Source organism: Carassius gibelio, chromosome B2, assembly GCF_023724105.1.
Source record: "Carassius gibelio isolate Cgi1373 ecotype wild population from Czech Republic chromosome B2, carGib1.2-hapl.c, whole genome shotgun sequence".
NCBI lineage: Eukaryota > Metazoa > Chordata > Actinopteri > Cypriniformes > Cyprinidae > Carassius > Carassius gibelio.
In genome coordinates, this window is record NC_068397.1 from 28,337,221 (window position 1) to 28,352,021 (window position 14,801).

At 35.9% G+C, this 14,801-nt stretch overlaps 1 protein-coding gene across 2 annotated transcripts in view; it reads right to left on the reverse strand.

Moving 5' to 3' along the window:
• Nucleotides 1–578: 578 nt before the first annotated feature.
• The window catches only part of LOC127950368 (contactin-associated protein-like 2), a 30,636-nt gene continuing 16,413 nt past the window's right edge, over nucleotides 579–14,801 (reverse strand). Inside the window, exons 7-25 of one of the 2 annotated variants that reach the window (XM_052547369.1) lie at nucleotides 14,177–14,320; nucleotides 12,561–12,819; nucleotides 12,270–12,419; nucleotides 11,441–11,603; nucleotides 10,514–10,620; nucleotides 10,135–10,254; nucleotides 9,369–9,487; nucleotides 9,197–9,281; nucleotides 8,414–8,570; nucleotides 7,548–7,675; nucleotides 7,186–7,356; nucleotides 6,373–6,591; nucleotides 6,006–6,242; nucleotides 5,477–5,677; nucleotides 4,758–4,891; nucleotides 4,552–4,645; nucleotides 3,548–3,778; nucleotides 2,375–2,446; nucleotides 579–1,842 (exon numbers count right to left, since the gene is read on the reverse strand). In XM_052547369.1, the coding sequence (XP_052403329.1) occupies nucleotides 1,643–1,842; nucleotides 2,375–2,446; nucleotides 3,548–3,778; nucleotides 4,552–4,645; nucleotides 4,758–4,891; nucleotides 5,477–5,677; nucleotides 6,006–6,242; nucleotides 6,373–6,591; nucleotides 7,186–7,356; nucleotides 7,548–7,675; nucleotides 8,414–8,570; nucleotides 9,197–9,281; nucleotides 9,369–9,487; nucleotides 10,135–10,254; nucleotides 10,514–10,620; nucleotides 11,441–11,603; nucleotides 12,270–12,419; nucleotides 12,561–12,819; nucleotides 14,177–14,320 (2,991 nt within the window). In that variant the 3' untranslated portion in view covers nucleotides 579–1,642. Of the gene's footprint in view, nucleotides 1,843–2,374; nucleotides 2,450–3,547; nucleotides 3,779–4,551; nucleotides 4,646–4,757; nucleotides 4,892–5,476; nucleotides 5,678–6,005; nucleotides 6,243–6,372; nucleotides 6,592–7,185; nucleotides 7,357–7,547; nucleotides 7,676–8,413; nucleotides 8,571–9,196; nucleotides 9,282–9,368; nucleotides 9,488–10,134; nucleotides 10,255–10,513; nucleotides 10,621–11,440; nucleotides 11,604–12,269; nucleotides 12,420–12,560; nucleotides 12,820–14,176; nucleotides 14,321–14,801 lie in introns of both variants that reach the window. The other variant, XM_052547368.1, reaches the window with a different exon arrangement.

Consider the following 14,801-nt stretch of genomic DNA (forward strand, 5'->3'; position numbering starts at 1 on the left):
AAATAAATATCGCAAAAAGTGTAGGATAGGATCTCATAATAATGAGAGGAACATTATAAACACAACTCTCTTGTCACTCATTCCCTAAAACAAATCTTGTCTTATTTTGTTACAAAAACAATCCAGTAGTTTATTAAGATTTGTAATGTGTTCATTATTGGAGAGTCAGGTTTTTTTTTTTTTTTTTTTTTTACAACCCTCAACATGAAATTACATTTCTTCATATCATACATGAGCTTTTTTGAAAAAGAACATGAGAAAAAAATGATTGCATCACATTATAATAAAATCACATTATAATAATTTTGATGTGACAAACCGTAATAAATAAGCGATTTTGTTCATTTAAAAGACCAATCAATATATTGTTAATGCATGGAGACACGTAAAACACATTAATAATTAATGAAACCACTTAAAATGTAAGAAAGCAACATTATTATAGTGCTTCATATAAACCAGGCTTTTTTTAATAATCTATCTGTTGTTTGAATAATACTCTTGTTAGTGAATTCACATGAGCAGAGAAGACAAACTCTTATGAGACCATGTTAATAAACTGCCAGAAAGACATAGACTTGTAATTCAGACATAGTTCTGTCCTCATTTACTCACCCTCAAGTTATTGGTTCCCATTGACTTCCATAGTATTGAAAGAAAACACATAGAAGTCAATGGGGATCATCATCTGTTCGGTTACACACATTCTTCAAAAGATCTTCAAAAGAAAGAAACTGAGAGAACTGTCCCTTTAAGAAATAAAAGCGACTTAACCAAGCACAATGAAAAGAATATGAAAAATGGTTTATACATAAATTTGTGCTGCTGATTTTAAATGAGCAGTGCATTAAAACTGCAAACACACACACACAAAAGTTATCTTTCTCCTATATATTAACAATTAAGGGTCATCAAATCTCCAAAATCCATGCTTGGCCAGAAGAAACCTTGAACCTTTGAGGCACATTAAAAGCAAATGGACCATTAAAGATCATTTACTACTGAACTAAACTCTCTATCGAGACCTTTCATGTTTTTAAGAGCATCTCCTTATAAAAACCCTCTAAATCGCCTGCCGTGTTTTCCACAGAGTTTGAACAAGCACTTATGGAGAAACAGATAAATAACACTGAATTCTGATAACTGTAAAGAACATTTACCATGAGACACAAAAGTGCTGCATTAACACTGATGAATGATTCAGAATGCCATTGGCTGACTACCATGCTACAGTATATTTTTGTCCTGAAGTTGCTGACCACATAATGTTTAAATACAATCAAATGTCATTATCAGAAACTTAATTATGAATCATTCTGTACACATTCCGTTTTGTGCTATTGGGAGTATTTGGTGCATTCATATTTGCCAGCAGTATTGCAATGATAAAAATGCATTAGACGTTATTGTTTAACTGTCATCCTGTATGAAATATGCCTGGATGAATTTGATCTCACAGAAGTCCTTCTGCTGTATTCACATACATACAAAATAATTACAGAACAGACATGCCAGTCAGTGCAAAGACTGTGGTCCAAATGGACTTGCCAAGTGTCCGTTTCACATCGTCTGCTCAAAAAGCTCAGAATGACCTTTATGAGTATCCATGTCAGAGAACGAAGCCCCCTCCCAGGGGGTGTGGCTAAATGAACCACTCCTTCTTGCTCTCGTCGATGGTCTCTGTGAAGGCGGGGTCATTCACGATGATGGCTGCATCAGCGCAGTCGGCAGACTCCGCCCCTTTGGCCTCGTTGGTGTGGTAGGAGCCCTTGTGATGGAACAGGTGACGCACCAGGAACACCAGCGTGCAGAAGATGGTGAAAATCACCACAGCGATAATGCCTACGTGAGCAAGAAATGATATTATGAATCATGTAATAAAATCAGTTTAGAAATATTCTACCGCAATGATAACATAATTCAAAATATTTTAAATTTTTACATTATTTTATGATTATATTGTATTTTAAAATATTAATATTCATATTTTTTTATACAATGTTTTTAAAATAATCATTGAAATGATGAATCATATATAGTAATTAAAATAAGTTAAGAAAAGTTATACTCCAAAGATATTTAAGCCAAAGATATATAATTGTCAGTTGGTTGTATTTACATTTATTTCCATATTATTGAAGATTTAGATTCAACAAACAAAAAAATTACATTGAAACATTTAATAAAATTTTAAATATTCTTTAAATGTACTTGTTAAAAAAAAATTATAATAATAATAAAAAAAAATTAAACTGTAAAGATTTTTTTTGGATCCATCTTACAAAATAAGTCTTCAACTTCCATGTTTGTCTTGATAAAAATGTCTCATGACATTAAAAATAAAATAGCATAATACTGGAACAGCATATTTCACCTCCGATTATTGCAGAGTCTCTGTTGATGCCATCACGGCTGACTCGCTCCTCTGTGAATGGGAACTGGGCACCTGCTTGAAAGAACGAGAAAAGAGCTGTTTTCTGACTCTAAACTTTGACTCTTTCTCTTTCATTGAAATTTTTGGCATAGATGTATTACAGAAGGTCAGTGTGAGTTGCATGCTTCAGTCCAAAAGAAGTGAAATAAAAAGTGCCCTTCTATGAAAAAAAGTATTTCACACGGCTCCAGGGGAAGAACAAACAGAACAAATATTGCTACAAGTGTGACTGCCTCATATGATAGTTGCTGTATTAAGTCTTGTATTAGTCTTGTATTAATTTTTCTGAAAAATCCTGTCATACGCGCACAAACTGACAGTCACCATTTATAAGCTACTACTAAATATTGTAGAAACGTAATTTTCTGTAAAGTTGCTTTGTAATGATTTGTATTGTGAAAAGCGATAGACAAATAAACTTGAATTGAATTGATTGAATTGAATTGAATTGAATTAAACAAAGGCCTCCTGTAGCGAATTGATCGATTTTTGTAAGAAAAATATCCATATTCAAAACGTAATAATCACTTTAATCTAGTTTACGCTCACTGTTGTAAAATGTAAGCAGTTCTGGGTGAATGACATATGAGGTCAGCGTTGTGCATGTGCCGGTGAGTTTAATTAGTGACCGTTGTTTTGTTTTGATCACCCACTGTTTTTCCATGTGTGTCACTTCTGAGTGGTGCATGCGCAAAGCTGAGCTCAAATCATTGTGTCTGCTTAAAATACAACTAATTTGTCTATAATTTTGCTTTCAGAGGTCATCTACTCTGAATCAGAATCAGGTTAAAAAATTTTAAACAATCCAAAAAAGCCTTTAAGTGATGGACTTGAGTGGTGTGGATTATTTGTGGATTAAGATGATTTTATCAGATGTTTGGTCTCTCATTCTGACGGCACCCATTCACTGCAGATGATCCTTTGGTGAGCAAGTGAAGTAATACAAAATTTCTTCAAATCTGTTCCCATAAAGAAACAAACTCAAACTCAACAAACTACATCTTTGATAGCCTGAGGGTACATTTTCAGCAAATAATTATTTTTCTAGTGAATTATAAAATATGTAGGGACAAAATAACACCATAAAATGTTTTTTAATCATCATTTGGTTACCTGAATCTGGTTGCCAGGGGTCAAAGACCGCAGACATCGGTGGTACTGTGAGTGGAGACGCCCCACAGTTGGACTCCACCAGGACCCCCTGTATGGAGGCTGTGGAGGGCACTCCGGTCCTCAGGGCTGCCTTCAGTGGGGCGATGCGGTTGAACTGCACTCTGGAGAGACAACCCACGAATCCAGGTGTGTTATATCGCTCTATCAACACCGGGTCGATCTGACCTGTTTCTGAAAGTCAAAGACAACAGTAGAAAATATCAGATGGTGCAAACAATTTAGTGTGAGTGTGAAAACAATGATAAAATGTGTTATGATAAAAAGAAAGATCTAAAATCTGAATACATTTTTTAGATTTTAAATCTACAATATCATCTAAAACAGTAAAACCAGTAATGTTGTGAAATTATTACAATTTAAAATAACTTTTTTCTATTTAATTACATTATAGAATGTAATATATTGCTGTGATGCAATGCTGAATTTTCAGCATCATTACACCAGTTTCAGTGTCACATGATCCTACAGAAATAATTCTAATATGTTGATTTTCTATGTGCAATATACACTCAATAAAGGATCATACAATGCATATTTATTTTTGTCTTCATTTCTAAATATATTTGTATGCATCATTATAAAGCTATATATTTTTAATGCATATATTGTTGTATATTGAAAAATATAAGCACTAGTTTCCAATATATGGAAATGTATTATGTAATATATCACTTTATATTTTGCAATATATATATATATATATATATATATATATATATATATATATATATATATATATATATATATATACTTGTTTTGGCTGCTGTGCTATATAAAGTAATAATATTTCACAATATTAGTTTTTAGTGTTTTTTTTTTATCAACTAAGCACAGTTTTAGTGAGCATAAGAGAAAGTAGTACAGAAAAGGAACATTTGTTAATAGACAGCACACTTAAAAGCCCAAAATGTGATGCTAAAATATGTACATAATAGCCTACTTACCAAAAACTTTTCCAAGGAAAATGGTCTTCACGAGGTTGAACTCAGTGTCCGAGTCTTCAGGAAGAGTGTAGCTTACTGTAGGATAATGATCCACCTGAAACACCACAGACAGACTCTTCAGTCCAGTGCACTGTCTTAATCTAATATAACACACAGTGAAACATCTTCATCTGGTGGCTCCACTGAGGCAGAAACAGAGACGGCACCTGCAGCTGAACGAGTCGGTCCTGTCGGGTGATGTTGATGTTATGAGGCTGACCGTTAGCCATGTTACGATGATTCAGGCTGATGCTGAACGGCTCCCTCAATCCTCCCAGGTTATAGCGGATCTGGAGAGTACCTGAGGGAAAACAATGTTTCATCATGTTAAGTGTATGTACGCAGGGTTATTATCGTTAAAGTGCCCCTATTATGGATTTTTGAAAATTACCTTTCATGCAGTGTGTGCAAAGCTGAAAGTGCACTGTGTATAAAGTTATTGTCTCTAAAAAAGTCAAGAGTTGACTCTGAATGATTGAAATTAGTTGTTTTAAAAATCTCAAGCCGATTCATGTTGACCTCAACAAGAAAAATTAGCATATAGCCCATTGAGAAAGTAAGGTAAAAATAAATGCATATTATAAGACAATGAAACTGAACTGATTCTGTGCTAATGTTATGATCTCTGTCCACTGGAACACTATCGCTTTTAATTTAAAATGGGTTATTTAAAACGATTACTTATCAAACAGATGGAATTAGAAATAAAGGCCTGCTTCAAATAAAAGCCTGTTACCTTCTGCAGTTCAGGTAAATAAAGGCCCCGACTTTTATTTGAGGAATTACGGTAAATGTTTCTTAGCTATTATTAAAAAAGACTTTGCACATCTTATATCCAAAACAGAACATGAGCGTTAAATGATGCAAAGATGCAAACGTGTCTCACCATTGTTCCGCAGCACCACGGCCAGGTAGTCCTGTGTCTTGGAGCTAATGTAGATGAGGACCGCAGGAGTGTGGGATGTACTGAAACTAAAGCTCAGCTCCTCACGGGTCAGATTACCCACAGTGCTCGGGACTCCAGAGTTGCTCTCGGACATCAGGTCATACCGCACCAGGGTCCCGCTCTCAAAATACCCTCCCACATCTAAAATGAAAGCAGACGACCACAACAACAACAACAACAACAACAACATTAACATGATTTAATAAAGGGATACAAGGAGACATTTACAAACAACATGATTTAATTCATTAGAATATAAAAAGTACACTAGATCACTGCTTCAAAGTGTATTTAACTGAATCAAACTGGTCCAAATTAGCTTGTAGTCCATGTCTTTTAGCTGTGACGTCATCTGTATGTGCTAATGTGCTCCTAAAAGATTAGATTCGTGCATTTGTAGCCCATCACAGCCAAGAACGAAACTGAATTATTAATGTTATGTAGTAATTGTGTAAGATAAGTGCAATACCTTCATTGCAGAAAGGCCCGTCGAAGGCGGTCAGACTGCAGTCGCATGAGTATCCGTTGTATTTCTCTATACATTTCCCTCCATTCTGGCAATGCATCCCATAGTTGCTGCAGTGACCCGAACATCCAGGATTCACCCCTGGTGTGACCTTTGCCCTCCCTTCCAGGTCAAGTGTCACTCCATTGATTTTTAGGGAACGAATGCAGCCCAGAAATCCTCTCTGCCCCCCTGAGGCACCTAGAGTGTAACAGCAACACAGATTTAATGAAATATAAAATGTTAACACTTTACAATGAGATAAAAACGATACACAAGTAAAATAATTATACTAAACTTCTATTTCCCAAACATCTGACAGATTGCTTACCTACAAACAGCTGGCTGAAGAGCTGCAGGTGGGTGTGGCCCTGAGGCGGGGCTGACCGCGCCTCCCTATGCACCTTGTCCAATCGCAAAACGGCCTCTTTAATATTCCGCTCCGCCTCCACCTTGTGCCACTGGTCATCATTGAGGGGTGTAGATGAGCGTACGGTTAATTCCACCGGCCCGTTGCCCACATCAAATGAGAAGGACACCACTGTAGCAGCTGTGGGAAGCAGTGTTGTTATTTTTAATTGAAACTATTAAAAGCAATTAAAAAATTATTAATGAAAAATCTACTGAAAAAAAATATAAACAACCTTTAAAAATTTACATTAATATTGGAAATGTTGCCTTTACAACTAAGATTTAAGTTGAAGTTTAAGTACTAAAATGTCTAAAACTGAAATAAAGCAAAAGTTTAAATAATGTAAATGTAGCTTAAATAAATATAAATACAAAATATAGATGAAAAAGCATAAAACTAAATCAGTAAATCTAATTAAAAAATAAAAATAAAAATTTATTTATTTTTCTCAATGAAAATAAATTAATTTTAATAAATTAAAATATTCAATACTGAAAATATAAAAATAAAATCTGATAAAAAATAAATACTACAGTGGTTTAAATCTAAATCTAAATACTATAAAATTATAATATAAAATAACTGGTGCAAAGAACTGTAATTTACTTCCTCCGACTGATAAATAAAGAAACTCAAAGCACAGTTCTTAACAATATGCAGATGAGACATGGTTCATTGAGGGCTTTACAGCAATCCTACTCAAGATGAGGTGATAAAAGTGTGTGGAATTACATTTGAGTTCTAATCGAATAAAATCCGGATTGCCCAGGTTTTCCAGAAAGACGCCATGTGAGGCTGAAGTCTTAAAATAGAAGGAGACGTCTACGCTGGTCTCGGCTTGGAAGGTGGGAAAATGAAGATAAGATGCAGGAGTGTTGAAGGACGCTGCGTTCCAGAAGTGACCTATAAAAGAAACACACTGACAACTCATTAGATCTCTGTTTTGGTCAAATTTAAAACTGCATTTAACATAATTTTAGGTTATTAACCTATCATTTCACATCGATTTTAAGGGTAAGTTGCAGTTGGTTATGAGGATAGGCCTATGATTGTTTGTGTGTCGTTGATACATTTTTAAGCATTTCTGCACTTACGATCTCCCTGACAGCGTAGTGGCCCAACAGTGAGTCTGGCTTCAGATCCAGAGCGGTGTACGTCACCAACCACCACCTGACTGACGGGCAGATGGTCCTTATACATCAACATACCAGCATCTTCTTTCCTGGAAAAACAAACACAAAGCAGAGGAGGAATTATGGACCACAAGGGGGCAATATAACATTGTTAAATGCAGAAGAGAGGAGCTGGAATATTAGCATACTGCACAATGTCTAGTATGTAAACGTGCAATAATTTATTACGTAAATCCAGAGAAAGGCATCCTGTTATACATAAATATGGTTAGTATGCATTTTTTGAAATCCAAATTCCATTTTAGTTCACAGATTTATAGAGGAGGTATTATAAATTGTGGTTGTTTTTGGAAAATTTAAGTTTGGCGCATTGCATTTCCATGCATAAAGAAAATTTGTATGTTGTGCACTATATATGCTATTCAAATGTTTTGGGTCATTAAGATTTTTTAAAAGAAATTAATACAAAGGATTAAAAATTTAATAAAAAATAAACTCACCTTTACATTCATCAAAGAATCCTCTAAAAATGACCACAGTTCCCGATAAAAATATTAAGCAGGACAACTGTTTTAAACATAATAATCAGAAATCTTTCTTAATCAGTAAGAATCCCAAACGTTTCAATAGTAGTAAATATTACTGCAAAACGTAGTATGGTGGTATGCATTTCCAAAAAACTCTGGATAATCCAAGCATCCAATATTACTATGAGGCTACCAGGACTGTGTACTGCTAGCTTTTCTCTGTGTCTCCTGCACACTGCCATCCAAAGAGTAAGTCCTACTCATTTCCTTTTGCAAAACGAGAAGAGCATAAGATCTCACCATTGCCTCAGATCTGCATCACAGTTGCAGTAGTATCTTGGATCTGTGCAGTTGCGTTCAATGCCACAGGCACATTTCTGCACACCTGGTCCTGAGCCGCCCCAGTAGAAGTGCTTCTCATTTCCCCTGCCGACCCACCATGTGGATGGAGAGCCATCTAAAACAACAACAAAAACAACAAAAAAGATCTGAAAATGTAGTCATCCTCAGGCCATCCAAGAAATTACATAGCATTACATTACATTACATTACATTATCACGTGTGCCATCAGAATGAGAGCCCAAACAGCTGATAAAAACATCACAATAACACACAAGTAATCTTCACCTCTCTTCATTAACTTGAGTATTTATAAGAAACAAATCCATCATTAATGTGAATTAACTTTGAAACTGTGGCTTCTGGCCAAAATACCACTCCATTATTCATAATAATGATTATTTTCTGGTGATATGACTGATATTTTTGCCAGAAGCAACGCATTAGAGTTAAAATGTCTTAATAATGGATTAGTTTTTTGCAATCACGCCTCACAAGTCATTAATTGATGGACTGGAGTGGTGTGGATTATTGTGATGTTTTTATCAACTCTCATTCTGACGGCACCCATTCATTGCAGAGGAACCATTTCTCCAAATCTGTTCAGATTAAGAAACAAACTCTACTACATATTGAAGGCCTGAGAGTGAGCACATTTTCAGCTAATTTTAATTTTGGGTGAACTATTCCTTTAAAGCAACTCAATTTTCTTATGAGCGCTGTGAGTTTTTAGCATCATTTACCTGGTGAGTTGAGCAAGCGTGATTTGTAGCACATGTACGCCACATGCTGCTCGCAGAACTCAGCGCTGCTGGTGACGGCGCTCATCTGAATCACAAAAACATGAGCAGTTCAGCATCTGTTGGTTAGGTGTAACAGTTTTCATTGTTAAATTCACACAGTTTTAAGCGTCACCTGTTCAGCAGACATGCTGTAATTGAGTGTGAGCACAGTCTTGTCTTCAGGTCTGGAACCCGATGACACAGGGCTTTGAACCGGAAGCTCATTCACAATGGTTGTCCACACTTTGTCTTCTGAAAAACACAGTTTATACAAGTGTACTAGTCAGTGAGCATTCAGGTATTGATATATCTCTGTGTTATTAACTAAAGTTTTAGAGAAACCATTGGATGCTTTTGTTGCTAAAAGGTGTAATCACATTTTAATAATATATTCCACAAAAAACAATGTGTACACAGTGAAATGAAACATATATTGTTAGTAAGGTTTTATAACAGTGAGTTTTATAATGTTATTTAAGGTTTCATGCACCACAATCATAATTTAGTAATGTATTTGGTACCAAAGGGGTCACTGATATGTGAATGTGGGAGATTATATGTTAATGTATTACTTGTTATCACTATGCATATATTAACTTCAGATGTGCATGACACACATCAACCCACTGATATTTTATGTTGTCTTAAATTTATATATATGTATTTAAATAAATAAATATATTAATATAATATATAATTAATATATGAATTTTTATTGTAAAAATATATGTCAATATTTTATATATTCTTATAGAAATATAAATGTAAATATATTTATATAATACCAACAACTTTATATGTGCATACTTCACATTATCTTGCTGATATTGTGTTTGGTTTCAAATATTTAATATATATTCAGAATATTTTTAATATATTCTTTCATCTATTGTTCTGACCCATCATATTGCAGGTGACTCTGAATGGCTCGAGGGGTCCGCTGCTGTCCGGATCGATCCAGTATGTGTCTGAGCTTCGGCCCAAGTGTTTGTACTCCTCACAGGACTGCTCATACATAGCTGCAGAAACACACATTGTTAGCATCAAAACAGCCACCACTGCAAGGAAATCTACAATGCTTCATTTCTGAGGACCAGCCAGATAAATAAATAATAAAATTAATAGCATAATAATGACAATTCCAAACCGAATCATTACAGGTTCTTTAAATCAGTTTCAGTTTATTGATTTCTTTAGGACATGAGTATGCTGATGGCTTATACAAAGTTCTTTATGAAGCTCAAAACATTGTGGGCGATGTGATTTTAGAAGGCTTACATTTGTGGCAGATGGCACCAGAGTATCCAGTGCCTTCACAGGCACATTTAAATGTGTCTCCAGTTTGAGAGCACTTGCCTCCATGTTCACAGTGGTTTGGCACACACCTGGAAAGAGAGAGAGATTCAAGACACTGGAATGACTAGAAGCTGAATCTATTTTTTTACTAATGTTTTGCATTTAAAAAGTAAGCTATGGTTAAGAGATAAGCAAAAATGTATATACTTAAAAGTTGACAAGAAAATGTGTAGTTGAGTCGGTTGGTTGCAGAAAAAAAGAGTCTCAGGTTGCCATTTTCTGAAGTAATGCCAGTTGAGAAGCTACAATGTTGAGTCATTGCCCTGTTTGATAACGTTTGCTCTGTGTAGCTCTATGAAACCCAATTTCCACAGTCTGCAGAAGTATCAGATCAGCGGAAAGGTTCCCCTGATCCTGCATGTTAACACAGTCATCCTGATCAAACGGGGGCAGGACGCGTGACAGAGCTTCGAGGAACTCCTGCTGAAGAGTGTCAGATTTGGCTTGCATAAGCTCCTCGAAGCGGCTTCACAGCTTTAAAAGTCACCATGACACTAATAAAGCAATCAGTTGCATGACTCGAGGAACATCTTTTTTTGGTTTTCGGCAAAAAATGACAAACCAAATACAGCAGCGGCTTTGATCAGAATACTGCAAACAAAGACAACCATCTGTTCTTCATTAGTTTGCAGAGTCATCTGTGAGAGCGCAGTGCAGTGGGTTCATGAATGAATATGTATGGATACGGAGGCTTGACTTTATCGCAAAGAGACGTGACATTACCATATGAAAAGAAATGTTGTAAGAGGGAGCATGCGCCTGTTGACTTTTGCAAAGCAGAGTATGCATAAACCTGTAAAACAGTTGAAAAATCCAATTCAGTGCAAGTCCATACTGAGAATGCATTACCTGTCTATGATTGCACACATATCCAGACTGACGTTCTCAAAGCTACCCAGCATGCCTTGCTCCACAGACTGCAGGTCGACCAACTGGTCATCGACATGTATGAGCTGCATGCAGCCCTGAAAGGAGCGCTGTGATGGAGAAAGGTCTGTCCGCGGAAAGTATCCTGCACATGGTGACAAGGAAATTAAAATCGGTCCTCTCAAATGTGCAGTCATGCAAAGCAGATCAAGCTTTTCTAGGAAGATGTTTACATTCAAGTATCCATCAGCATTGAATTTAATATTAACTGGATTGTTTTTGTATAAGTATATATTTATATTAGGGATGTACCAATGCATGGGCCAATAATTTGTATCGGCTGATACAGTAAAAGAAATTAACTGCATTATCGGCTACTGTTTAAAAACAAATGATGATCAGGACCGATTATGTCCTGTCAGTCAAAAGAGGCTGGATAAACATATCAGACAGCAATTTGTTTAAGGAAAATGTTGCTTGTGTCAAATTTAGGGATGTCCAAGTTAAAGAAATAATAAGATCCATGATTTTCCCTCCACCAAATATTATTTGTAGCAAACGGTTCATTAGTTAGCTATAAGAAAAACATTATAGGGAGCTTATTTACTGTTACTTTATGTATGTTTAAATAAATTAATATTTACATATAAATACAGCACACACACACATATTACGTAAACAAACGTTTATTTAATTACAATTATGATTAATTACAATTACTGAATTTGAAAACTCTAATATAAATAAAAATAATAACCTTGTTTTTTTTTTTCAAATAAAAACACTTCATAGAGGTGGTCCCTACACTTACCTCCGAAAAAGTAATCTCCTCCAGTCCTGATCTGAATGGGGATAGCAGCTCTCACTGTGGACATCTCGTCTCCATTGATGGTCAACATGGCAATGCCTTCCAACGCCAGGAAGTGGACACTGTGCCACTGTCCATCATTAAGTCCAGAACCTGCAGAGAAGCAATGGCAAATTCAGATTTTTTGTGAATTCGTTTTACTGGTTGATATGATAGTTAAGGTGTTTCAAGCTAGTTTCAAGAACTGTTTAGAAACAGAGATCTCTGGATGTGCGTCTTAAAGTGTGATGTTACCTGAGGATATGTCCACCCGTGTGTTCTGGCCCAGTGTGACGTAGATGTGGACGGTAACTTTTCCCTCCACCAGACTGACCTCCACCCCTCCAGGCATGAGCGGGGTAAAGAACAGCAGACCGCTGGGGTTCCACGTCCGAAACTGCAGTCGGACCGACACCGTGTCTTCATCGGTCCGACCCAGAAGCTGCAAGGAGCTGGTGGAGTTAAAGAAGGCGGGGAACGTGCGTGATTCCACGCAGGAGAACGTCAGGTTATGCTGGAATGGGAAAAACAGATTAAACGAAAGTTCTTAAACATTCCAAATGAAAGGAGTTCAATGCACACCACTACAGGGATGATCACAACTTTACAGTATTTCAGAGGACAGATTGATTTAAGAGGGAGTTTTAATCAGGACCCTACTGGAAAATCCAGCTAAAACCAGCTTAAGGTGTTAGATGGTTTTGTCTAGTTTCTAGCTGGTCCACACTGGTCTAGATGTCTGGAGTCCCAGCCAGTGGTTAAAGCAGCTCTTAGCTCACCTTAGACCACGAAAAGCAGCTACCATGTTTCAAAACTTCACTCAATCACCTTAAACTGGCACAAACTGTGATTTCCAGTCCTGAAAGGGACTGTGGACAATACCGGCCAGTCATTTTGTAGCCACTGTGAAAAATCACACAACACGCACAGAGAGTGACAGCACTTCTCAATGAATGTCTGTCCTCACACACACAGCATTGTGGGTAAGGTTTATGACTGAGGTCAGCGCAGGGAGAGGAACTGTATCTACTGATCATTTAATGAGAGAAATAGAAGCTGCAAACCTTCAGGAGCTGAGCTTACTGTAAACAATACAAAGAATCCAGTTAGAGAAATCACCTAAAATATGTATTATTAACTAACACAGAAAAACTAGTTTTAAATATGCTAAATCAAAGATGAAACCGATTATTTTTCTTAAAATATTTTATTTAAAAAACAGGATTTTTGTGATTTTTTAGGATTAAGGACTTTTTAAAAGTGGCATTTCGATACAAAGAAATGTAATTGACATTAATAAAATCTCAAACCCGAATATATATATTATTATGATTATAATACTTTTTTATATTATTTAAAAGTTTATAAATATTATTAATAAAAATTACTGAAATCTTAAAAAATCATGGACATTTCCATAATAAATACACATTTTTCTAGTTATGTCAAGCTCCAAAACATTTTATTGAGTAGAAATTGCCATCTGCGATCCTTAGCCTATAACCTTAACCTCATCCCATATGTCATATAAATATATGATTGAACTTTCTTTATCCTTCTAAAATTATAATATTTAATTATTTAGATTTTAACATAATTTAATATAATGTAAACGTATGTTAATAATTTTCATTATTTGTTTTACATTGTTTATTAAATTTATTTGAACATATTGACAGTCCCAGTTTCGGTCAATAAAGTAGTTTGAGAACAAGCAGGTTTGTGATTACAGCAGTACCATAAATATCTCTGTCTTGGAGCAACGTAACACCCAGCAACAGCAATTCCTCTGTGAAGCTCCTGAATTATCTCCACTGGAGACCTCTGCAGTGTTCAATTGATAAAAATAGACATGCAAATTTGGCACGTACAAAGCTGGATGTGTCTACTTTTCTCCTGCGCACGAGGTTAGTGATGTTGTCCCCGTTGTAATGAATGGCCTCCATGCAGCCGATGTAGTTCTCTCTGCCCCCTGAGCTGGGCTTGGCAGACACTGGCATCCCTCCAAATGTAATCTGGGAAAAGACACCGAAGTACAGTGAAAGTTATCGTCATCTATAATACAGACAGCGGAACATTAATCTCATCTAATCTTGTCTACGCTATCAATCTGTCTGAATAAATGCCACCCGGCGAATGCCATCATTAGTGTGCTAAAGACCCAAATCCCAGCAGCACTGGGGTGAAACAATGAAACGGAGCGGGGAGAGCTGTACAAGAAACCTGAGAGGGAAGATGAGAGAGGACTGAGGCTTCATTAAATAATATGCAAATATGGAATTGTGTTAATATCTTTTCCATAATCTTAAATGGATAGTTTCCCCCAAAATGTTTTTTTTTTCTGTGTGTGTGTTTTTATATATATATATATCACTGAGGTATTTTTTGAAATATTTTCAATGAGATTTTATTTTCATATTTTCTGTCCAGGCTTATTATAGTTGCCTAAGACTAGAACTGAAACAAAAATGAAAAACATAAAAATAAAAAAAATGT